The 25,319-nt window shown below is 43.6% G+C and overlaps 1 protein-coding gene and 1 long non-coding RNA gene across 13 annotated transcripts in view; one reads left to right on the top strand and one right to left on the bottom strand.

Moving 5' to 3' along the window:
• Positions 1 to 25,319, top strand: part of Wdfy3 (WD repeat and FYVE domain containing 3) — a 277,794-nt gene that overhangs the window by 123,221 nt on the left and 129,254 nt on the right. For 9 of the 12 annotated variants that reach the window (XM_063249360.1, XM_063249363.1, XM_063249368.1 and 6 more), the window contains 6 exons: positions 4,291 to 4,344; positions 11,264 to 11,373; positions 14,921 to 15,082; positions 18,216 to 18,408; positions 19,581 to 19,767; positions 21,564 to 21,730. In XM_063249360.1, coding sequence (XP_063105430.1) covers positions 4,291 to 4,344; positions 11,264 to 11,373; positions 14,921 to 15,082; positions 18,216 to 18,408; positions 19,581 to 19,767; positions 21,564 to 21,730 — 873 coding nt within the window. The remainder of the gene's footprint in view (positions 1 to 4,290; positions 4,345 to 11,263; positions 11,374 to 14,920; positions 15,083 to 18,215; positions 18,409 to 19,580; positions 19,768 to 21,563; positions 21,731 to 25,319) is intronic. The other 3 variants (XM_063249371.1, XM_063249369.1, XM_063249366.1) reach the window with 1 other exon arrangement.
• Positions 6,124 to 8,317, bottom strand: LOC134476151 (uncharacterized). The gene is made up of 2 exons (XR_010047687.1): positions 7,767 to 8,317; positions 6,124 to 7,155 (listed from the first exon to the last, which is right to left on the bottom strand). It is a non-coding gene; the product is annotated as an uncharacterized LOC134476151 (long non-coding RNA).

Here is a 25,319-nt window from a genome sequence, read left to right as displayed (position 1 = left end):
GATATCTCTACTCTCTCTGGCGGTCAGCTATGGAGGCCGAGTCCTAATCTGCCTTGATCTACCCCAGCAGGCCAGCAGCAGCGCTCTGGTGGAGTAGCCGATGCTCTCCACAAGCCTGCACTCTCTGGCAGAGACAGTCAGTCGCCTTTGGGTCCGAGCACCTTCTGCTGGCCTGGGACTTGACAGCCACCAGGTGGAGTCAGCCACAGTGCTGACTTCTGATCTCAGGCGTGGCTCCAGGTCAGTAGTTCTCCATCACGGCAAGAACGAGACCCTGGCACTCCCGCCAGTCAGTGCAGTCCTCCATGTCTGTCAGTCACCTCCACTGCTGTGTCTCTCAGCAGAGGCTTCCAGGGTCGCCGGCCGTCATCATCACTGTGACCGTGACCATGCGTCCACAGGTTCTAAACTGCAGTTCTCCTACAGTGAGTCTGGTCTCAGGAAAAGGCACTGTGAGCTGCCTCCTTCTTGAAGTTTCTGTCTTCACTCTCCACGGGATCAGTTCATGCTTCAGATCCTTCCCAGGTCCAGGGGCTCACTTCTCCCCTTGTCCTCCTCATGTTGCTATATCCCAGTGTCTGGATGGTGACTCCCAGAGAGGCTCTTTCTCTGCTGCTCACTGCTCCACCATCTCCCCAGACTCCTGTTCTGAGTCTTACTTGGTGGTTTTTTCACCTGTTGTTTTTTGAAGATTTTTTTATTTGAAACTGTTGAGTTTTGCAGGGACACAGTTCAATTCCCCACAGCAGTGTTCCAGTGGAGGAGAGAGGCAGCATCTGTGCTCAGCCCTCCATCTGCGATGCAGTCTGGGGCAGCAGCTGCTGAACCGTGCTGGGCTCAGGGACCCTTACCCAGAAGCGGAAACTGTATGAACGGGTGGGTGGGTTCTGTGGGAGATGGCTTTCTTTCGATTTGCTGTCCTGAAACAAGTCTAGTGAGAGTATCTGTCTCTATTTTCTTGCTCTTCCATCCCAAGTGAGATTGCATTTTTTTTTTTTATTTTTCCTAATCTCCTGCAGTGAAATTGGGAGCAGACATCTGGTGTGATTTCTGTGTAGTTACTGTAAACAGATGATGCAAAGAAGAACTTTCCTGTCACACGGTGACTCCGCCATTGCCCTGCTTCCAGAGGGATGTTCTAAGTTGCAACAAAATGCCCAGACTTTTTTTTTCTGTTTTGGTCTCATTCATCTTTGTAATCTTAGGGAGGTGCTTTGCTTCGCAGAAGAACTGTTTTCATAGCCACCTGGCAGTTAACCACGAGAATCACCCAGGCAGTGTGCTTGTTGAGGTGCTGGCTGTCCTGAGTGTCTCTTAGGCAGGGGTCATTTCAGCCAGTCAGTTCTTATATTGAATAAATTTGATAAAATTGTCACTTTTATGTTTCTTGTTATACTGTCTCACAAAAAATAATGAAAAAGTGTGCAATTTTTAGTCATCTGGTGTTTAAATGATTGGACTGGTAAGTGGTTAAGGCCCTGTATGATTTTAGTCCCCCAGGGTAATTTTTAGGGTGACTGAAAGATGCCTAAAATAGAGAAGATGCCTCATTGTTAATTACAGTACTAGTCACATAGAATTTTCTTAACTTTTAGTTTTGGAATAAATTATAGAGCCATAGGAAGTTGCAAAAATAGTACATAATCACACATGCCCTTTGCTCAGGGCACCCTGGTTGGCAGTGTCTCATTACTGAAGGATTTTTCTAAGACTCAGATTTTGCATATTATATAATCTGATTTAAGTTTAAAATTTTTGACTTGTCTTTAGAATCCTGTGAGCTTTGTTTCATTGCATGTGTTACTTCCTTGTGAGAAACCTTTCCTAATCACTGTGTCTTCAGAGGGACTTCCAAACTCTGTCCCCACACACTGTAGAGTGTATACAGTCACCTGTACCTTTCCTTTACGGCTTTCTCACTGTCTGACAGTATCTTGCTTATTTGCTTCATTTTACTGCCTGTGGTGGTCACCCCTGTGTCACTAACATCGAGAAGAACATCTGTCCCATGCTAGGTGCTCAGCAGACTTTTGCTGTGGTCCTCCCACCTCACCCTCCCTGAGGCTGGGATTGCAGATGTGTACCTCCACATCTGGCTTTTTAAAAAATTGCTGGGCTGCAGAGTCAGCCCTATTGATTCTTAAAGAGAAGCGCATAATTCTCAGGTGTCTCTAAGCTAACATTAACGAATCTGGACCCCGGGAGACCTCTTGTTCCCTCATTTTACAACCTTGGGTGAGTTTTCTGGTCAGAGTTATTATCAAAAATATTTTAGTGGAATTGTTTCTATCTCTTTTTTATGATAAACATTTCTGTATTTGCAGTGTATAGGTTCACCCTACATTACCTGTCAGGTCTCATTCTTAGGTATATTTTTAAGTTGTGATTAGAATCACAAGATCCCTCTTGCATTTGGAGCACCTGGTAGCACCATACCATGCAGCACATCTCCAGAGGCGGCTTCACCTTGCTTGCCTGAGCCTTCCCACCCAATGGAGTCAGTTCGGTCTTCACCTGGCCCGAGTCCCTGCTGCCTTCCCTCCCGGCCCCCACCCCGCCTGCTTTGGGCTCCTGTGGGATAGGCTGCCTTAGATGCACCTTCTGTGGTCTTTACTCATGGATGATTGTCATTCAGAGGGTTTCCTTGGTCATTACAGTCATGACTTTTCTTTTAGAAATGAGCTTTGTGTTATTCCTTTGGCTGTTGGCTGTTGCTGTGGTACATTAGGGTAAAATAGTCTTTGAAGATGTGTCCGAATGTCACATGGTAGACCTGTTTTGTTTTATTTTTTTGTGCATACTAGCAGTTGAGCCCAGGAAGTGCTGAGTTTTATCTCCAGTTCCTTTTTATTTTATTTTGAGTCAGGGTACCATTAAGAGGCCCAGGCTGGGCCCAAACTTGTGATTCACCTGGCCCAGCCTCCCCGGTAGCTGGTATTGCACACATGCACCAGCATACCGTGCAGCAAGACTTGCTGTTGTGTGTCACCTGGTCACTGCTCGCAGCTCACACCTCTGTCAGGTGTGTCTAACAGGGACCGTAGACAGATGGAATCATGCACCTCTGTAATTCTGTTTAAATTTATAAAAATTAAAATAGTGGGAAGCTTGTGGGGCATTAGATGCAAAATGGACAGGAGCACTGCTTTATCATGTGTGAGGACGCCTCCACAGCTTTTCTCTTTCTCTATTCTCTCTTGGTTGTCGCCTCCAATGTGACTTGTGAAAAGTCCATAGTGACAGCCACTTTAGAAAGCATGATAGGAGACCTGCCTGGCCGCTCTGCACCAAGGACGTGTTTTCAGGCTGCTCTGCATGTTCTCCAGGTACTTGTTACACCGTCTCCAGTTACACCGTCACCACTGATTTTAAAACTCAGTGTGTTTCAGACACATCATGATCGCATTCAGGTTGGTCCATTCCAGACTGATCCCCGTCATCATTTTAACTCCTCCTGCCCACTTCCTTCCCGCTCCCTGTTTACCCACTCCCCTTCACGTCTCTGTAGTGTCCACCCTGCTTTTTCTTAATGTGGCCCTTGATTTTGCTCTTTAAGTTATTTATGTCTTAAATCTCTCACCTTAGAGCAGCAGTGCAATATTTAGTCCTCTGTGTGTGGCTTATTTCATGCAGTGTCATGGTCTACAAATCCATCCAGTTTTCCTACACATGACTCAGGTTGGCCGTGCTTTGTGGCAGAGTAGTACTCTTTGTGTATAAGTGCTACATTTTCTTTATCCACTCACTTCTTCTAAGATTCAGTGGTTACAAGTTTTACTGCTGTAAACATTGCCATGCTATGATATGATGTCCTTATCTCTTTCAGGAAGATACTAGAGGAGGTAAAGGTGGGTTGGGTGGGATTTCTATTTTAGCTTTTTGAGGAATGTACACACTGATGTCCATAGTGGTTGTATTAGTTGCTATTCCCTCCCACAGTGCAGGAGGGTTCCTTTTTCCCCACACCTCACCTGCAGTTGTTTTTATTTGAGTCCTTGATAATAGCCATTCTTTCCAGAGTAAGACGGAATGTCAGTATTGTTTCAGTTTTGGTTTCTCCAGTGGCCAAAGAAGCAGAACACTTCTTCTTGTAATTCTTGGCCATTTGGACTTCCTCAGAGAAATGTCCCTTCATTTCCCTTGCACAAGGTGCCATTAAACCCATGGTGCTGTCCTGGGCAGGCAGCGCCCAGTGCTGGGGAGGCTGGAGGCTGACCACTGCACTGCCGTGGTGGCTTTGGGGTAATACAGTGACTCCCTGTTGAACAACGCAGCCTTTTCTTTAAACAGAAGAGCAGTGTGCCTTGCTGTCCTCCAGGGATTTCAAAGCCACAACACCTTCAGGTAATTCCATTCCCAAAGTGTGGTTATGCATCCGGCAGAAACAAGCATGAAAGCGAAGAGTTCTAATTCTGTGTTTTCAACTAACGTGTGGATATTTTTGTTTTCATTTTGGGGAAAGGAGCAGGGGTGTTTGGGACTGCGCTTCTTCCTTAGTGGAATAAATATAGTGATACTATTGCTGTGTGCCGTGCCATCATCCTGAAGCATACATCTGAAGATAGCGCATAGTTTCAGGGGACTTTGCCAAGCAGCAGTTGTGTGTTGCACTTTCTTAACCAGGTTTGCATTCTGATTGTTCTGAACGCTGTCTAATTAAACTCACCTCTGTTCTTTCAGTGTAGGCTGGGATATTACATTTGTGATGAGATTGTATACATTCTTTACTTATTCTGATTGCAGGCTCCACTAACTCTGATTCTGTGATTTTAATTCTGGCTCTGTCTGTTGAAATGCACTTTAAAGCTAAAGCTTGAATCAAGTGATTGGCACCTGAAAAGAAGTTTACACTAATGTGTGGCCTTTATTAACTCTCATAAGCTGAAGCCACCATCTGCGTTTTGTGTTTGTTAAATATCATTGAAAGTAAAAGATGGTAATGCAGTGTTTGTGTATAAAAATGAATTTTTCTAGAGTTTTGAGAAACTGTGATTTATGGAGGTTTTATTTAAAATTTCTTTTCTATATAATTTTGGCGGGATTATATTAGGGTTTTTGTTGCTGTTTCTTTTTCTTCTCCCCTCCCTCCTTTCTCTCTCCCTCCTTCTTACTCTCTCCCTCCTTCTTTCTTTTTTGGTCAGTCATGGGGCTTGAACCAGGAGCCTTACACATACTAGGCATACTACACATACTGCTAGTATGCTGAACCCCCAGCCTGGACACAATTATTACTGCTTACATGAAGTGGGAGAGCTGTGTGAGATGCTTTGAATGACAACACAGTGAAATTGAAGACGTTTGTGAAACTTAATCTGCCATGGTGGTGCACACCTGTACTCCCAGCACTCAGGAGGCTGAGACAGGAGGATACTGCAAGTTCAAGGCTAGCCTGGGTTGCATAGTGAACTCAAGGCCAGCCTGAACTACATAACGAGGCCCTTTCTGGGGGGGAAAAAAAGGGAAGAAATAAATATGTTTGTTTTGTCAGTAGAGCTTGGGGTTTTCCTCAATCATTTGGGCACAATGGTATCAATGCTTTTTTGTGATGTGCACAGCAATTCAAATGCAAATACCAGCCAGGCTTAGGTGGTGGTGCATAGCTATGCTCCCAGCTACTCCTGGGCAGGCTCAAGAGGAGTGTCAAAAGTTCAAAGCCAGTCTGGGAAATTAGTGAGGCCTAATCTCAAAAAGAGCTGGGAGAAAGCCGGGGATGTAGGTCAGCAGCACAGCGCCTGCCTGGCAAGCACGAGGTCCTGAGTTTGATTCTTGGTTCCAAAAAAAAAAATGCTGCTACCTTTGATCATTAACCTTTTATAAGGCTCTTTTGAGGGGGGCACACCTGTAATCTCAGCACTCGGGAGGCTGAGGCAAGAGGATCGTTGCAAGTTTCAGACCAACCTGGGCTACAAAGTGCGCTTAAGGCCAGCCTGAACTGCAAAGCATGACCCTGTCTCAAAAAGAGGAAAAAAAACTAAACTAAACTTAAAAAAGAGCTTGTGGAGTAGCTCATTGCAAGACTCAGGGTTCAACCCCAGAATTAGAAAACCTAGAAAAATAAAAAGAAGCCAGATAACGTGTCGATGTCGCTCCCGGCCGGCAGGAAAGACACACGACAAGGTCTGGTGGTGGTCAGGCTTTTCTTTATTCTCTCCTTATACAGTCTGCCCCGAAGCCTCTACCGGTCCGCTCTCCGCGGCTCCTTCCGTGCTTCAGTCTGCCCCGAAGCCTCTACCGGTCCGCTCCCCGCGGCTCCTTTTGTGCTTCAGTCTCCCCCGAAGCCTCTACCGGTCCGCTCCCCGCGGCTCCTTCCGTGCTTCAGTCTCTCTCTCGGGGGTGGAGGCACTGGCTATATATAGGATTAATAGCTAGGCAGACTACCCTGTGAGGCGGGAACTTAGTGGGGTGATAAGAAACAGGTGCCACACAGGCGGGCTCGATGAGAGGGGTAATCTAGCTCAGGCTTTTGTACTTTCCTACAGGCCTCGCAATCACCGCGTCTGATGACTTGACAGTGCCACGGCTCCCAACATCTCCCCCTATTTTATTTTAAATGATGGCTACGCGCATCGCAGCCCGTCCTGGATAGAGTGCAGAGGCCTATGCCCCGAACTGAGGCCCACCGTAGGCCCTTAGCGTAGACCCTGGTCGGCCGTCCCAGGGTCCACCAAGGCCCTCAGGCCCTCGTCCTTTTTTCTAGGGCCAGGAATGAACCGGACGGAACCTGGTTGCACATAGGCATGCACTCATTTCTCTCCACGAATCCCCTCGGAGAGAAATTTATCTAACAATCCAGCGGCTTTCGAGCGGAACGGGGTAGGGCCTGGCTTAGGTTGAGTCGTGCTGGGGAGGCACGCTCTTACCCGTCATTGACTCACCCACCCTGCTACATGTTGTTGTCTAGGGAGGAGAATGTGGGAAGCCTGTCACTTTTAAACGCGGTCGTAGGCCATGCGAGCGAGCCATGCGTATACAAGGGTAGCACATAGGGGAGCAAGCCGTTCCAGGCCCCCCAAAAGGGGATTGTCCTGCAGTTCTTTTAGGGCTCATCTTGTTGTTGGGTCTGCGGTTGGCCTCTGGTGGAACAGGCCTGATCTTCAGTCGAGGGACTTGTCGCGTCAACCTCTCTGGGACCCACATTGGCTCTCGTCCCAATTCCTGCGGAAAGACACAAACCGCGCCTCGGCTTCCTCTTTTGTATCTCTGCCCTCCTTGACGGACCCTTCTCGGGAGCTTCCTGACTGTGCCTGTTCAAACACCTCGCGTACTTCTACAAGTTCTTGAGAGCTCCCCCCGTAACTACCCTCACTCTTTAGGCACGTGTGTATCATTTCCCACAATGGACAAGCAGAGACTGAAGCTCTACCCTCCCGCTCTGCTAGGGAAAGGTCTCTGCCCAACTTTTCCCAGGAGGGCAGGTTTACATGCCCTGTAGGCAGAAACCAGGGAGCAAAGCTGTCAATCTCTGCAAGGAAATTTTCTAAAGTCTTACGCCCCACCTTGAGGTCCTTGGACTTTAGGAGTCTCCGAAGGACCAACACCAAGGCTGTGTATCTTTACTTGGCATGTTTCCCATTTTTAATATATCTTCTGTTATTTTTACTTCTATGTTTATGTTTTACACTCTTTTATTACCTTAAGTTCTGGTGTTATGTTTCATACTCACCGCGTGAGGCCCAAGAAACCCGCCACTTACGCGTGAGGTTGAGAGGAGTCTACAAACCCTGTAGGTGCGCGCCACCCAGGGCCCAGGCTTATCCTCTACTCACCTGTCCTGCAGCTGCAGCACTGTGTAGGAGAATGCAGTCCACCGCCGCGTCTCGGGGTTGATCAATCCCCGTGCGGGCCACCAAATGTCGATGTCGCTCCCGGCCGGCAGGAAAGACACACGACAAGGTCTGGCGGTGGTCAGGCTTTTCTTTATTCTCTCCTTATACAGTCTGCCCCGAAGCCTCTACCGGTCCGCTCTCCGCGGCTCCTTCCGTGCTTCAGTCTGCCCCGAAGCCTCTACCGGTCCGCTCCCCGCGGCTCCTTTTGTGCTTCAGTCTCCCCCGAAGCCTCTACCGGTCCGCTCCCCGCGGCTCCTTCCGTGCTTCAGTCTCTCTCTCTCGGGGGTGGAGGCACTGGCTATATATAGGATTAATAGCTAGGCAGACTACCCTGTGAGGCGGGAACTTAGTGGGGTGATAAGAAACAGGTGCCACACAGGCGGGCTCGATGAGAGGGGTAATCTAGCTCAGGCTTTTGTACTTTCCCACAGGCCTCGCAATCACCGCGTCTGATGACTTGACAGTGCCACGGCTCCCAACAATAACATAATTGTATTCTGATGCTGATGTAACTTTTGTTAATGTTAAGTTCACAGATATTTAAAGGGCCCTATCCGTGCTCTTAGTTCCTTTCAGTTCATTTTCCTTGGGCATTATCTCATTTAACCAAGGACAGAGCTCCACTGAGCAGGTTGGAGTAGTTGATAGAACATTGCCTTTCACCTGTGTTTTGTCTTTCTTATCTTGTGGAGGCCTGTGATATTCATTGTTAACAAAAACAAGAAAAACATACATATTTGAACTATAAATGCCCACCCTTTATCAACTGTTTCAAACGAGATTTACATTTTTGCTCTTTTGGTTCTCAAAATCAGCACTAGCATCTGTTGTTCATCTCTGACAGTTTTACTGAATAATGAAAATCCATTTTCTTTCAGTTTTCATTCAAAGTTAATAGTGTTACATCTAAGTTCACTCAAACTTCATCTTATCTATGAGTTTCAAGCTTCTGTCCTTGGAAGATAACTTTATTGTGCCTTTCTCTAAAATATGTTAGCTCTTCAGCCCTCTGTCCCATGAGTAGCATAGGCGATACTGACCACATCTTTACCTAATTAATGTTTTTAGAGTCTCATTATATTGATTTAACTGGTACATAATCAGTTGGAGTGCTGGAAGTAGTTTCTTAAAGATGTCCAAGTTATGAACTTAAAATGCATAATTTAAAATAATAGTTGCTTAGTTGTAAAGAGCTCTGAGAAATGAGAGCACATTTTATCAGTCTGTGAAAAGAGTGTTAGCTAGCTGGAAAGAAGTCTTACTTACGTGAGTATGTAATTGCTGTCTGGGAAGAGAAAGACGTGACTTAGCCCCTGTCAAATTTTTGGGTCTTCTGTAGGCTTGCAGGAAATATTGGCAAATCAGATTTTGCTGGAGATTTCAAACTACTGTTGCTGAAATGACTGTGTTGCTCTTTCATTTTTTTCTCCTCTAATGAGGCACTGACAATCTGGGTCTGTGAGCACACTGTTTTCTTTCTGTTATTCCCTTTGAAAACTTTGAGCAATCTCTCTTACCTATAGTAGTAAGCCCAGAGCTTTTGATGTGTGTAAGGATTTGCACTGTGTGTCCTTTTGTTAGAACCATTGCCTTGTTCTAGTCAGATCGATGCCTTCAGCAGATGTTTACCAAATGCTCCGAGTTCCAGGAGTCAGCAGTGGACAGGCTTACAGACTTCTTTTTGATTCCTGGTTCCAAAAAAAAAAAAAAAAATTGGGACTGAACTCGTGAGCTCGCCCTTGCCAGGCAGGTGCTTGTGCCACTGAGCTCTATCCCCAACCTTTAGGCTAACAGTTTTGGTGTTTATTTTCTATTCAAGGATGAGAGACTCTAAATAAGTAAATAAAGGGCGATAGTAACTTCCCCATTCACTAGAAATAAAAATAAGCAGGTCTCTGTCAGTTTCTTTCTTTTCTGGTAATTTTTTAAAGTCACTCTCTTTATCTCTTACCAGCTAGACAGCCTAGATTTGAGTGTGAGTTCACTGACTGGCAATGCAACTGTGGGCCAATTATTTCTCCTCTCTATTTCTCAGGGTAAGCTAGAATAAAGAGTATATTAATAGAAAACAGCTCATTGGCTGCTTGTAAAGATTGAATTCGTTAAATCCACACATATTGAAAACAGCTCCTGAGATAGTTGAAGACTCAGTAAAAATAAGCCGTATGAAAGTTTTTTCTCTTTAAATGCTTCCTTAAGTGGAAGTGTATAAAGAGGAAATAGGCCCAGTGCTGAATCATGTATAACTCTTCAGCTGGATGTGGTGACATGCTTGTAGTCTTAGTTACTTAGGAAGCTGAAGTAGGGTGGCTGCAGGTTTCAAATCAGCTGGCCCAACTTAGTGAGATTTTCTTAAAATAAAATAAAGACTGGGGAAGTAGCCCTGTGATAAGGTGCTGGTGTAACTGGCCTGAGGCCTCAGGTTTAATTCCCAGGCCTGGGGCAGGGGAGCCCTCCTGGAGGACCATATGTAAGTCTTATAGTCACTTATCTGATGAAACACTTGCCTTGATTGTTAAATTGAAGGCAAAGAGCATATCTAGGATAATAGAAATTCTGTTCTACTTCCTGCTGCTTATAGGGTGTACTAAGTGTGCATTAGTGTCTACCTGCTTAGTTTATAGGGAACGGTTCAGACTTATTTTCTAATTTGCAAACTGTGATGATTAAATGACGTTCATTTCGGGACCGTGTCCCTCCTCTCTAGAAACGTAGCTCCCTAAACTAACTTTCGAAGATTCTGCCCCCTCTGCAGTTCCCTGATGGCTCTTCCACATCTGCGGCTCTGTCTCTGCCTCCAGCCTCTTGGGACGCCCATACCTCGCACAGCCATCTCTTTATTCAGTTCCGTCCCTGCTCGTCGGCCTTTCAGTCTGGCAGGCCTGTCACTGCCAGATCACCAGACCTAGAGCCGCCTGCTTGTGCTTCCCCTGGGCCAGTGCCTTTGATCTCTTACCCAGAGAGCCCAGTCAGCCTGTGCTGCTTCCTTCACGGTGGCCAGGTGTCCACTCTGCCTGTGAACCAGAGCTCGCCCTGCAGCTCCCTGTGGTCTGCAGCCAGCAGGCTCAGCCCCCCACCAGTGCTGGGCTCCTGTTCTTTCCATCCCTTTGGTCCCTGTCACTGCCTGCAGAGAGATAACCTCTTTTCCAGGCAGAGGTGCCTCAGATTTGCCCGCTTCCAGGATGCTTTTCAGTTAGTTTTTGTAACATGCCAACTTTTCTCTAAAACGTACCAGTTGACTCTTACATTTCTGCACTAGTGATAGGAGTTTTCAAACACATCACTGAAAACATGGATGCTGTAAATTTTTCCCCAGAATCACTGCAGTGCTGACTTAAAATACATGCTTAATGAGCCATCATTTGCTGGTAGGTTTTGAGGGTGAACTTCTTCTAACGGTCTCTCCCCACTCAATGACTTTCCCTTTGCTTTGGTAGAGGCTGCCAGTCGAGCCATTGTCCAGTTTCTGGAGATCAATCAGAGCGAAGAAGCCAGTCGAGGATGGATGCTTCTGACGACTATTAATTTGTTGGCATCCTCTGGTCAGGTGAGTCCTTGGTTTTCATGTTTGGTACATTAACCTCTTCGTACTCTCCTTGGGATGGATTTTGTTATTAAATTTCTCGTGCTACCTGAACAAGGTATTGTAACCGTTCGGGTGTTTATAATTGTTTTGCAGTATTTTATCTTCTCATCTCTCGGTGAGGTACTTTTGCACTTTATTGATGATGTGGTGCCTGAGGTTCTGTGGTGATTTGCATCTCTGTCCTGTTGAGATGCACAGGACCTTGACATCATTCTCATCCTGCTGGGCAGAAAGCCAGGCCACTGTGGCCAGGGCAAGAGGTCCTGGAGCTCCATCCCTTGAGGAAAACTCACTTAGACAACTCTAGTTTAGAAAAGTCACATTCATCTAAGGTCACTTGGCTACATATTTGAAAGTGGCATAGAAAATACGTTTTTCTGAGTTTTGTAGAAATTAGAGAGCATTGACATTTCCATGCTTAGAGTGTTCCCTTCTCACTTGATTGATATGGAGGTTGTTTTTGTCTTTCCCAAATTGGCTTTACATATAGGTCATGACACATACCATTTGTACCTACTAGAGGGCCATTTGAGTGCCTCAGTTTTGGCCTTTGATTTTGGGATGAAAGTTATTCAACTTTCTAAAATATGAATGCTCTTGCCATCATTACTGGTCTTGGGAATGGATGTCACCTGAATTCCCTTGGACTGTAAATGTCTTACAGTTTAATAAAGGAATCTGTAAAGATGATTGTAACACCTGTTCAGGTTATAGTGACTGGTCACAGCAGAACCAATGCATTAATGAGGTTAATCATTAGACCAAAGTAATCAGCATGTAGCTTTTTCCCTTGAAGTGATGACCTATTTCCTTCCTTTGTTTCGTCTTTGCTTTGCTGTGTCTCCTCGATGGTGTGTGCTATGCAGCAGACAGCATGACTGACGTGCCCTGCTTCTCCTGGGACTCCCAGGGTTGAGCATAGCAAGTCCTGCCCTCAGGAAACTCCCCAGTCTCAGGCAGCTGGGGGGCGGGGTGTGGGTCACCCGGAGCGGCCCTCAGAGGAAAACAGAGCATGTTTTCCTGTGTCTGTGATGTTCTCCATGACTGGCAGGATGCCGATGACAGCAAACCCCTCTGTGACCCTGTGCCCAAGTTGGGCTTATAGGAGCACATCTATATATGCTATTAGTATATTAGATTTTGATTTAAATAATTACTTTTTGTATTTAATTTTTTTGTAAATTTGATTTTTTTGGGTAAACTTTGGGGTTTTTTCTCTTTGAAATAAAATAGACTTAAAAAATGAAAAACAGTATATTTAATATTAGCAACCTTTAGTTGTAGCCCTCTAAGCCTGATTAGATGTTCTCTAGGTGCTGGTCCTCTCCTCTTCTGTCTCTGCCATGGTACCTGGCACCTGGTAGAAACCCAGTCAGTGTGGATTAACTTAATCAGGCACAGACAGAGACAGCCTTAAGAGTGTAAGGAGACAATCAGGACAAACCTAATCACGTACAGTTACAAACGCTGCCAAATACTCATTTGGATGCCATGTTACACGTTAAATCCATGGTGATAAGATGAAAATGAAAAATCATGCTACTTTGTGTAACGGGAAGGGCGAGCTGGTAATAATCAGCTAACTGGAAAGTGGTACATTTTAAAAGCAGATTGAGTGTGATAAATGCAGTGCCTTTTCTCTTCGAGTGCCATTTTCTGGCAGTTCGCTGCATTTGCTGGCCATTTGCTGGCAATAGCAAAATACAGAGCAGCGTGAGACGTGGCCCTGACTCAGCGTGCAGACAGCACAGAGGGGAAGGAGAGAGGCCCCAGAAAACACAGCCGTGGAACACATGATGCTAGGAAGACGGATTGTTAGAGCCGAGCATTTGCAGATCAGAGTAGGAGGAAGGATGAGGCACTGAGGGGCGCTGTGACAAGGCAGACATTCACCTGAGGTGTACGAAGTAACGAAGGGTAGAGGAGAAAGCAGATGGTTTACAGTACGGGGTGGGAAATGGCCCTGCTTGTGTAGAGCAGCTGGGCCTTGCCAGGCAAGTTCCTGAACCCTTGCTTTCTCCACTAGCCATGGCTGCATTTGTTGGGGCCCCGTCCTGGCAGTTTCTGGTGTTACTTCCCCAATCACCCTCTCCTTCTGGCTGTCTGAGTTAATTTACAGTCTTCACGAGCATCAGTTAGTTTTCTAGGCCCTGCCTGTATCACTTTATTGTTCATAACACTTGATTAAGTGTCCATTGCCAGTAACACAGCAGTCAAGCTGGAATGGACGCGAGCCCATTTTCATAAGTTACTGGGCACGCACTCTATGGGTTGCTTAGTCTACACTCTGACTCCCAGCAAGGTATGTAAGAGGGTAAGCTTTGGTGGCTTCTGTTGTGGTGTCCGCTGCAAGTGTAGACTTGAGGAGGAGAGGAGAGAACCCTGCATGCCAGGGTCTCAGCCTCACACCTGGCGTGCCCTGCCTCTAACCGAAGATGAGCCTTGTTACCTGGGAGCCATGCTTCCTGGGAGTTAGCATGTGGGCCCTCTGGGTCCTCCGGGTCCTCCAGTGTTCAGCACCAGCTGGGCTGGGATTGTATGTGTCTCAGATCCCTTGTTCCTCCTTGTTTCATTCCTCGCACTTTGCCCTTCCAAGCCAGCGCTGTGATTCCCTTTCAATCTGGCCTGTATTTATGCCATTGTCAGACTAGAGATAAGGCATAGTTGCTTGTGCCTCTATTGCTGCTCGTAGACCTCTGCAGGGCAGGGTTGCTTCCTTTCTCTGTGCCTGCCCGGGGAGATGCTCCCCAATGTGCCCTAGGCCAGTGATGGCGAACCTTTCAGAGCTTTCAGTGGTAACAAACAGCTGACCATGGCACACGGGCTGTAGGTGTCCACCACTGCCTATGACCAGTCATGCCTGGAAGACTTCGTTGCAGTAGGATTTGTTAGACCAAGCTGAGTCATGGAAATTGCATAATTCTTACATATCTGTAAAACATTTAAATGTTTACTATGATTTCTTCCTTTGGAAAGAAAATAATACAGAGATATAGTTGTGTCCCCAATGGCTGTGTCTCTCAGATGTCCTTCTAGGTCCAAGAATTTGTAATATGAATAGAGATAAAAAGGTTGTTAAAGTAGCTACTGATATAGTGTGTAGTGCTTAATGTCTTTGCATTATTATATCATCACACCAACCCTAAAATGTGTCTCACTGTATTTCATGAGGGAAATATGAGGCCCAGAAAACTAGTTTGCTGAGGTTCATTATTTAGTGCCTTTTCCTCAGAATCCCAAAGCTTATGCTCTTTGAAATATGCTGTTTCTTAATGAATAAATAACAAATACAATAAGTAGCTCACTATGTAAAAAACCTATCAGTATTTGATTTAAGCAAATTTGTCTAAATGGGAAATTATTTCTTCGCATGGAGTTATTTTACAATTCTTAAGTACCTTTTTAAAATCATGGTTTTTCTGCCTTAATGTGTGAATTACTCCGCAGTGTCAGTGAATTACAACTCTGCCTGTCTACTCATTCACTTGTTCACTGGTTTGTTTTCCAGAAAACCGTGGACTGCATGACAACGATGTCCGTGCCTTCCACCCTGGTTAAATGTTTGTATCTGTTCTTTGACCTTCCACATGTGCCTGAGGCAGTTGGAGGTGCACAGAATGAGCTACCTCTAGCGGAGCGGCGAGGACTCCTCCAGAAAGTTTTTGTACAGGTAGGGAAGGCACTTTCTGCCTGTTGGGCATCTTGAGCTCAGGGACAGTGAAATCAGAGTCCAGCAAAGAAGATCTCCAGCCTGTTCCCTCTTTAGAGCCTTACACTGTGACCTGATCTCATGATTGTAATGTTTCTTGTATCAGCAGAGAGAATATTGAAGTATTCTTTATGGGACTATTTATAGCAGCCACAGCAAGTGTGTTTCTCTGAACAGATGTATAGGCTAGGGAGTCCCTGGAAGTTCTGATGGCTTATTTCTGGATGTCCCCAAAGCCTCCTCAGGTCATAGGTGGAGCTTTTCAGAGGGGCTGACCCAGCGGTGTGATGCTGCGGTTAAGGATATGATGTTGGGCTTGATCTGTAGTGGATTAATGGTCCCCATTCTGGGTGTGAGTGCTGATAGAACACAAGGGACAGGAGGAGGACTGCTGTTGTCGCTTGCTGCTTGCTGGCTGCTTTCTGTGTATCCTACTTTGCCATGAACCGTTTCTTCTCTGCCATGAACTCCGTAGCCTGGAAATACTGAACTTACAAGGACAGTGCATTTTAGTGGTTGCCACCACCTCCTCTGCCCCTGCCTGTAAAGCACCTCGACCCCGTTACCGCTATTCAAGTAGCACTGTGGGTGAATAAAGGTTCGTGGAAATTTGCCCGCTAGCCTGGCAGTACACTCACCATGGATGGCAAGTTTTCTTGGGAGAGAAATTTTAAAGCAAGCAACCGACAAACATTTGGAATATGTTCTATGTGTAGACCTGTCTAATACAGTGTGAAGAAGCACACTTGCACACAGAGCACGAGTATTGCATGATTCCATCTAAACGAGGTATCTGAAATCGTCAGGCAGAAGAAAGTGGGGTGCGGGGTGCAAGGGGATTGTTGTTTACAAGTAGTTTCTGTTTTGCATGATCTTAGTTCTAGAGGTGTGTTGCACAACAGTGTGGGTGTGATTCACACCCTGATGTGTACACCTCAAGTAGTACATTGAATGTTTTTGAACCATAATGAAGCGTAAAGAATAACTGCAGAAGCTCCCTAGCCTAAGATGGAGATGCTGCAAGGTGGTGAGAGAGGGGACACCTTACAGTTCAAAATGGAAAAGACCAGATTTTCAGACAAAATACTAAATATCTACTGAACGTTTGAATTACTACATACTTTTGTGCTTATGATTAACATCTTATATAATTTGCAAAACAACCCATAACTTCAGAGGTTTTTTCCCTCCTGAAGTATTATGTGAGCAAATGGAAAAGTAGGATTAGAACCCAGGTTTATCTGAGCCTTGAATGAGATTGGAGGAGGTGACCTGGAGTGACAGACGGGATAAACCCCGCAGGAAGTCAAGCTGCTCAGTGATTGAGTCTTTCCTGATAGGATCCGTGGGCTGTTTCCACAGAGCCTTCTAAGGGACTAATGCCATGGGCAGTGCGTGGAGGTTGCATTTTTACTTCTGATATCTAAGTACACTGAGCAGTTTTCTCTTAATAAAATATTGAGCTGGGGTTACAGCTCAGCAGCATGAGTACCTGCCTGGCAAATACAAGGTTGTGAGTTTGATTCCCGGTACCAAAAACGAACAAACAAACAAAAAACCCTTAAAATATTTTTCCTGTATTTGAAGCAGTGAATGCTGATTTTTAATTAATGTGAGACTCACTTCAGTATCCTGTAATTATTGACTATGTAGACAGAAGGAACTTGGCATAATTTAAATCTGACTCCTCACTACGAGCAGTGGGAGCTGATGTCCTTGTAGGTGACTCCCAGGGGGTGAGTAGCACCCGTGGGCACCTCACAGCCCCACTCCCTGCCTAGTGCTGTGTGAGTACACCAGGGCTGTGCTGTGGACCACACAGCTAGATTTCATCATTTTGTGCAGAAACCGATTGAGACCAGCTTATTAAATGTTTCATAGCTGATAAACCTGTGTTTTTGCTGTGTGATGCACGGTTCCCCAATCCTAGCGGTTAATACTGCTTCCTGCAGGCATTCATTGTTGTCACTGACATGGCCAGTTACTGCTCTGCTACACTGGACTTGGTCACAGAGTCACTGCAGATAGAAGTGGCCACTGCAGGGGCAAAAGGGGCGTGACAGGGAGACTGCCTGCTTTGCCAGCCGGTGCAATGGGAGGGTCACACTAGGTCGTTTTAAGAGTAAGCTTGCCTATAAAGATTCAGAACCAGTTATCTTCTCTTGAGTCAACAGGGCCAAGTAATCGTTAAATCAGGTTTGCTTTTCAAACTAGAGATTTGGTCTTGGAAAAAAGCCTTTGACTATTTTTGGGCTTGTCTTCTGTGTCACAGATTAGAGAAATGGCATGTGTCCCTCTAACCATGTGAGGCACTGTCTGAACCACCAGGGAATGTGATGGACACGCCCCCACCCCGGGCATACGCCCCCCCACCCAGGGCACCTGGACCTCTGTTGCACTTGGTGTATGGATGCACATGTGAGAAAACAGGCGCATGTGTCTCGATCCTGTGGACACTTACGCAGTGTGGATTTTGCTACACAGATTTATGGAACAAGTTTTGATTCTCAAGTTGAGAGGTCTCAAATCTTCTTTGAAAGCCAGTGTTAAGGAAGTTATTGGTAACTAGATATGAGTGAAAAATAGCTCCAAGTTAAGATGACTTACAGTATTCGTGTATCTTGCACAAAAATGAAGCAATGTGAGAACCTTTTACTTTCAAAAATCTATTTAAATCTCTCTTCTCCCTAAAACTGTTCTTTTAGAGAAGAAGGTTGCATTTTTCCAGTTCAGACTAAGGATGACAGTAACAAGTTGGGTAAAATGTAGACAGTGAAAGGGAGTACTTCTGTTTACACTGTTTTAAGCCAAGGTGTGCAGAAAATCCCATGGCACAGAGAAGATGGTAAGTATTCTCTTTAAGCTCAGAGAGGTGGAGGTGGTTTGCTGTGTAGCCTGAGTCACTTCTAAATTGTGGGTGTCCTTTGTCATGCTCTCTATGAGCCCTGGTCACGGCAGCACTGATGACGTTACCCAGTCCTCCCTTAGTACTTCTCAGGGATCCTCAGCTGTGCTCCTTTCGCAGGGCTGCTCCTTTCTGGGCCATTTGTTCGCTCCCTTCCATGCTGCACCGGTGTTTCCTTTTGTGTTTCAGATCTTAGTGAAACTCTGCAGCTTCGTGTCCCCAGCGGAGGAGCTGGCGCAGAAGGACGACCTCCAGCTTCTGTTCAGTGCAATAACCTCGTGGTGCCCGCCCTACAACCTGCCCTGGAGGAAGAGCGCTGGGGAAGTCCTGATGACCATCTCCCGGCATGGGCTCAGCGTCAACGTGGTCAAGTACATTCACGGTGGGAGGCTCTGTCATGTGCATTTCAGGGCTCTCAGCTCCGCTCACCGTTAGCTGGTGGCAGATGTTACTGTCTCTCAGTTACCCACAGATTGGCCTTTAAATTAAGAGACATTCACCAGGAGAAAAGAGTATTTTTTAAAATTTGCTGACATCTCAAATGTGAGAAATTCTCATAAAGTCTGAGCAGTAGCTAGCTCTAAGGGGTGAAGTGATTTTATTGTTGTGTAAGTATTCCATCACAATACTTGTAAGTTCTATGTCTTTCCCTGTTCTTTTACTGCAGAAGAAGTGGCTCAGGTATTTGATGCAATCAGTCTTTCTGAAGGTATTTGATAAGTAGCAGATGGTAGTCTCTCCAATGCAGAATGAGTGGAATTAGAGCAGTGATCGCGAACCTTTTAGAGCTCACAGCCTGCTGCAACATGTGTGCCATAGGTTCACTACCACTAAATAGGTGACTTCTTCATCAGGGCTAAGGAGGAATTAATGTGTCTGTTCAATTCATATGTGATAATCAGCTACCCTTAAAATGTCTATATAAGGTATAATTGCACTAGTGTCTAAAATAATTCACTTATTGAATTTATTTAACTTATCCTGAATCTCAGAATAATTTACACAGCAATATGAGAGACCTGGTGTTTCCTACGTGAACTGGCCATTAGGTGTTTCTACCTTTGTAGTCCATGTTAATGGCGCCTTTTCTCCCGTGACAGTGGGTCCATGGAGTACGATGGTGTTTCAAACTTGTGATGTATAGTACAGTTTTTAAATTTTATTTCCTAAGGCATTTGTGTATCTCATTAGTTTATATTCAGCCAGATTTTAATTTTAAGGAATTTACACTTCTTAAGCTTAGCAGGTAGTTTTTCATTTTGATACTTTATCAATATAAAAGGTCGAAAAAACTAGGGAATGGCTAGTCATTTTGTTTCATGGTAAAACATCAGAATACGATTTAAAGACGGTAGTAAGGATTAACATTTTTTCACATGTTCCTGTATTTCTTATTTACTACTTCAAGGTGATTCTAAAGTGTACACTTACTTTTACAGTGTGTGTCTTTTTGCGAAGTACATTGAATTTTAATATTTCATTGAACACCAGCTAAGGATAGAAAATTTTTCTTAAGCAGTGCGCACATATATGTTTAACTGTTTATTCTTGCAGAAAAAGAGTGTTTATCTACGTGTGTCCAGAACATGCAGCAGTCGGATGACCTGTCGCCCTTGGAGACCGTGGAAATGTTTGCCAGGCTTTCTTGCTTCCTCAAAGATTCCAGTGATGTTTCCCAAACACTTTTGGATGATTTTCGGATATGGCAAGGATACAGTTTTCTCTGTGATCTCTTGCTTAGGTAAAATCCCAGTTTAAGAATATGCTTTAAATATCTGATCAGTTTGGTTTTTTTTTTTTTAATAGAAGATTTGAGATTATAGGTAAAGGGACCAAACAGACACTGAATGCAATCTGTGTGTCCTCTTAGGTCTGCTGTCTTCTTTTTATTCCAATCTGGATATTTACTGTTCAGTTATCAGATGCAGATAACGAATGTAGAATGAGAGATTAGGTCAACTTGTAACTGAGGGAAAAGAGTTTACATGAAGTAGTTAACAAACAGTAGAAACTCTTTGTGCTTGTTTGTATTTTTATTGTCTATATTTTATAGTACTTGCTACTTAATAGCAAAATAATTACATAGATAAATGAGACTTCACAGAAAACCAGTTATTTACTCCAGAATATCTCACACATCCCTCTTTTAAATTCCAAACAGTCCCGCATGTGCTTAGAGGGTGGCTGTTCTGGGAAGAGGGAGCTCTCTCTCTAGCTTTCCTGGGCCACTACTTGCTTTTAAATCATATGACTTGCTCAAAGAAAACATTGTTTTGTAAACTTATCTAACACAGGTTTAACCTGTTTACTCTCAGTATTTCATGTACTTTTTCATGATGATCCTCGGTTATAGAGGAGGACAAAAAGAATGGATGAAATAATCACTTTACCTTACTAGTGAGATATTAAGGGTGCAGTTCTTTGAGAATGCAGGTTGACGTGGATTGTCCAGAGCCTCATGTTGATTCTCTAACACAGTACTTTATTACAGTTGTTAATCCTAGCAGATAATCCTCCATATAGAGAAATGTGAATGTCTTCTAGCCCTGTTACATTGCACCAGTTGTCTGATCTTCTCCAGCCAGAGGCGTGGTTGGTACCGTGGCTGGCTGTGTGGCAGCAGAAGGTGTAGAAAGGAGCTTGTACTAACACGGAGAGGCACATGGCTGGCCTGGGGAAATGAAAAAGGGTGTGGGTTAAGCATCACGTGTACACTGTGAGAGTAAATAGTATGAAAACTAAGCTTTCAGATTAGGAAGACAAGTTGTAAGTTCCATCCAGAGGTTGAAAGGTGTTATCTGGGTTGTGAGGTTGAGGATTCTGTAGTCGTCTTTTTACTTCTGTGCATTCTTCAAGTTTATTTTGATGAAAATTATGTTTTTCTCTTTAGGCAAAAGGCCCAGTAAATCTTATGCTTTTTGTTTTTTATGCTGATTTTGTGTTGTTAGTAAAACCATAGTCAAAAGATAATTCCCTCATGACCCCAGAGTTCTTTTGGAAAGAATTACAGTAATTTAACAAAATTGTTACCTCCTCAGAACTTGAAAAGAAAAACAGTACATAAATTCATGAAATATAGATAAAAATCCTAGAACTATTCCCAAACAGTTCATTTTTAAACATTAACTGAGAAAATGTCTGAAGAAAGACTGGTTAATAAAGTTCTGGTTGTGAAGAGTGAAACTTAATAACCTTATAGCTTTAGGAACTTAAAGGTATATTAATCTAATGCTCTTATTATAGAGAGATTTTCTGCCAAAGATGAATGACTTACCTAAAACAACAGTAATCAAATGAACACTTTAATGACTGGTCAGCTTTCTTCCAAATATACCATACTGTCTTATAATAAAAATACATAAGTTTTTAAAGTTTCTAATATAGGAAATATTGTAAGAAGAAACTTCTCAGAGCACTTAGAAATAGATTTACTTACTGAATAAGTTGAATAAATAAAATTGAAAAATGTTTTCTGTCATAAATTATCAAGAATAGAACCAAAAAGAAAACGTATTTGTCAAATTATACTTTTTCTAGATTGGAACAAGCAAAAGAGGCTGAGTCCAAAGATGCCTTGAAAGACCTGGTTAATCTGATAACTTCCCTGACCACCTATGGCGTCAGTGAGCTGAAGCCAGCAGGGATCACCACAGGGGCGCCCTTCCTGCTGCCTGGGTTTGTGGTACCTCAACCTGCAGGCAAAGGTGAGCCTACCCCTCCCCATTCTGGCCTTCACAGAGGCCCAGGAAGAATGTATGTGCCTGCTTTAGTTACTCTTGGTTTACTTGTTTAAAAAATAGTATTTTGTTTTTCATTAAAGTTTGTGCTATTTATGCTTAGGTTTAGATAAGAATCTGTTAGTATCTGTTGTAGTCAGGGGTTGTACCCAGAGAACAACTAGGATTAGGACATGGAGTTTATAATATTTTTATAATGGTCACCAGGAGTTAACACAGTTTCCTGTGATGCAGGAGATCTATCCGCAACACCAAAGACATAGATTAGTCAAGAGCCTAAACCCCAGAGCAATGTACCACATGAGTCCAGATAAAAATCCAGAACTCAGGACAATGCCTCCCACGAGTCCAGCTGGAGGTCCAGAGCCCACAAGAAGGACTCAGGCCAGTCTCTTTTATGGATCCATGCGGGGAAGACCCAAGGGTCAGTGGTGGAAGCCAGAAAGTCTATGCCAGCAAGATGAAGGAGCTGTGCTAGTGGGATGAGGGTTCTACGCTGGAGCCGAGAAGTCACATTCACAGCAAAGACCAGGGCTGTCCTGAAAGGCACCACAGCTGTCCTCAGCAACACGGAGGCCCCAAGCTCCTCTGACAACAAGCACAGTCAGGTACGTGCCAGGAAGCAGCATGATTCATCCTGGAGTCCAAGTTCATCCTGGAGACTAAGCAGCACATGTCTTCCCCTCTGGAGCCAGGAGGCAATGCTCGATGTGAAGACCAAAGCTTCTCCAGAAGAACCAACAGCCCAGACAGCAACTTGTAGGAGAACCCACAATGCCTCCTTAACGCCTCAACCCTCCACATCTCCCTTCTTCTCCACCTATTTATCCTGGCAACTTTCCTCAGGTGGAGCATCTTCGCCCAATACCATGCTGATGTAATCCAGCTGGCATTAAGTTGACCACCAGTTCTTAGTCCATAACAGAATCTTTGGTCCACCAGATCCAGTATTTGAAAGTTAATATCATGAAAATATGAAATCAAACAATGAGGTTCGTACTAGGTCTCATTTTTCAGTTCAAACAGCTTTAAATCTAATCATGTGCTTTGGAGTATTGGCCCTCCATGTGTTTCACCTTTATGTGGACTGAACTAATTCAAGTTCTAATCGTCACTCCTACTCGTGTCTGTGGGAAGGGTCAGGTATAAATGCATTTGAAACTCAGTAAACCTAAGTAAAAGAAGTTAACGTTATTTCATACAGGTCAGGGAATCATCTAGATTTTCTAACGTTTGAATCTTTATTTAATGGTTTTTTACTGAAAAAACTTATTTCATAGTTAAAACATTTCATTACATATTAATGCAAGGGAGCTTGGCTGGTTATTATTTCAAATTCACAGTAACTCTTCCAAAACAGACTGAACCTGAAGACCTCTCCCACATTTCCCGTCATGTGATTTGTCACTTAAAATCTTCAGTAGGTTCACGATATTTTCATGTAAAGTTTAGCCAACGGTACCAGTATGTCTAGTTACTTAAATTTCACACCATAAATCGATTCCTTCTACGACAGAGAAGTCAGCAGCTGTGAGCTTTGGAGCTCCGGATCGTGGACACCACCCTCCAAGTCACTGTAAGGCGCAGTGTGTTCGGTGTGCAGGCTGTGTAGAGCCTTTCAAGCGTGTCTGTGAAATAAGTGTGGCACTAGTCATACATACACCTGAGTAGTTCGGGGTTTCAATTTCTTTATATGAATAAGTAATCTCAATGAAATTGATAAGCTTCCGCTTCCTTAGTTCAATCTTTCAGTGATTTAATGTAAAATAACCCAGGAATATACTTTGGTTTCACACCTTATTGTTTTATTTGATTAATTAGTCTGGCCTTAATATTCATGATAGCTAAGTACAATAGTATAACTTTATAATCATACAATTATTGCAGCAAACTTACTCTTTTGCATAATGTCACTTCTTTTTGTCTCATTAACAATAAGGATCACATTTATTTATAAATGTCTCAATGTGATCGTTCTTTATAGCTGAATAGTACTCCATTGTATAAAAATACCACAACTTTTTTATCCATTCTTCAATTGATGGACACTTAGGTTGTTTCCAAGATCTGGCTATTACAAATTGTGCTGCTATAAACATGGGTGCACATATATCACCGTGGTATGATGCTTTCAGTTCTTCTGGGAATATGCCTAGAAGTGGTATAGCTGGGTCAAATGGGGCTTCCAGTCCCAGTTTTCTGAGAAATCTCGAGACTGACCTCTACAATGGTTGCACTAGTCTACACTCCCACCAACAGTGCAGGAGAGTTCCTTTTTCCCCACAGCCTCTCCAGCATTTGTTGGTGGTGGTTTTCTTCATCTTGGCCATTCTTTCAGGAGTGAGATGAAATCTCAGTGTGGTTTTAATTTGCATTTCTCTAATGACTAATGATGATGAACATTTTTTCTTATATTTATTTGTCGTTCGTATTTCTTCATCTGAGAATTGTTTATTCATCTCAGATGCCCGCTTTTGGATTGGGTCTTTGAATTTTGGGGGTCTGATCTGTGTTCTGTTACAATGTCCTCTTTTATCTCAGTCTCCCCCCTTTTTTAAATTAATCTATTTTCTTTCATTTTTTTTAATTAAGGGAAAACAAAATTAAAAAATAGCGGGACATATTATAGTAACTTTTTTGTTTTCCTGTTAACCTGATTTGAACCCCAGTATTGCTCTCCCCATCTTGTTCTGTCTGATTATTCTATACTCTATTTTGTTTGATAGTATCAAGTTTGAGGGTATAGGTAACCACTTTGAAGGCAATAAGATATACTATGATACCCATTATGGTTTGACTATTACCTTTTTTTGAAGTCCTGTAAGGTCTCCAATGTAGGTTTTATTGGTCTTGTTCTGTACTGTTTTGATCAATTCTGTTATACCTGATTATATAGGCAACTCAGTTTAAAAATAGCAAGAGGCACAATGGTAACCACTTTTGATCACCTGGTATTCTATTTTTGTATCATGTACTATGCCCATCCTTCTGTTCGAACTGACTCTGTTTTGCTTAGTCATGTTTGGTTTTATTCTCTTCAAAAAAAGTAATAAGAACTGTGGGAGTAATAAAACCCAGAAAGTCTAATTGTTATTATAAAAAAAGAGGAAAGGAAGGTGGACTAAGGGATATAACTGCAGGTATGTTTGGGGGTGTAGGATGGAAAACCGTATTACAGAGCTTTTGTTGGATCATTGAACAGAACTGTCTCCAATATCACTGTATATGCTTTAATTTTATAATTTAGACAACTGTTTCTAGGAAGAAACCTATTCTAGAAAGAAACCTATGTAACCTATTAACTAGTGATTTCTCACTTTATATTTTTTTTCTTGAAATTCTGTATTACTTGTACCCTTTTACTGCTTTGTTTTTTTATGTCCTTTATTTTTTCTCTTTAAAAAAAAATAATAATAGGGATCACAGCTGTATAACCCTGGCCCCTACCAAAATCATCGTGAGAATCTGGTGAATGCAAGGTTAGCTAGAAAGGGTGCTTTTTTATCTCAGTCTCCCCCCTTTTTTAAAATTTTTAATTAAGGGAAAACAAAATTAA

Source organism: Cavia porcellus, unplaced genomic scaffold (genome assembly GCF_034190915.1).
Source record: "Cavia porcellus strain 051 isolate PalLab524CR breed Dunkin Hartley unplaced genomic scaffold, mCavPor4.1 scaffold_5, whole genome shotgun sequence".
Classification (NCBI taxonomy): domain Eukaryota; kingdom Metazoa; phylum Chordata; class Mammalia; order Rodentia; family Caviidae; genus Cavia; species Cavia porcellus.
The sequence above is the reverse complement of the archived record's forward strand: the minus strand, read 5'-3'. Positions and strand labels throughout refer to the sequence as shown.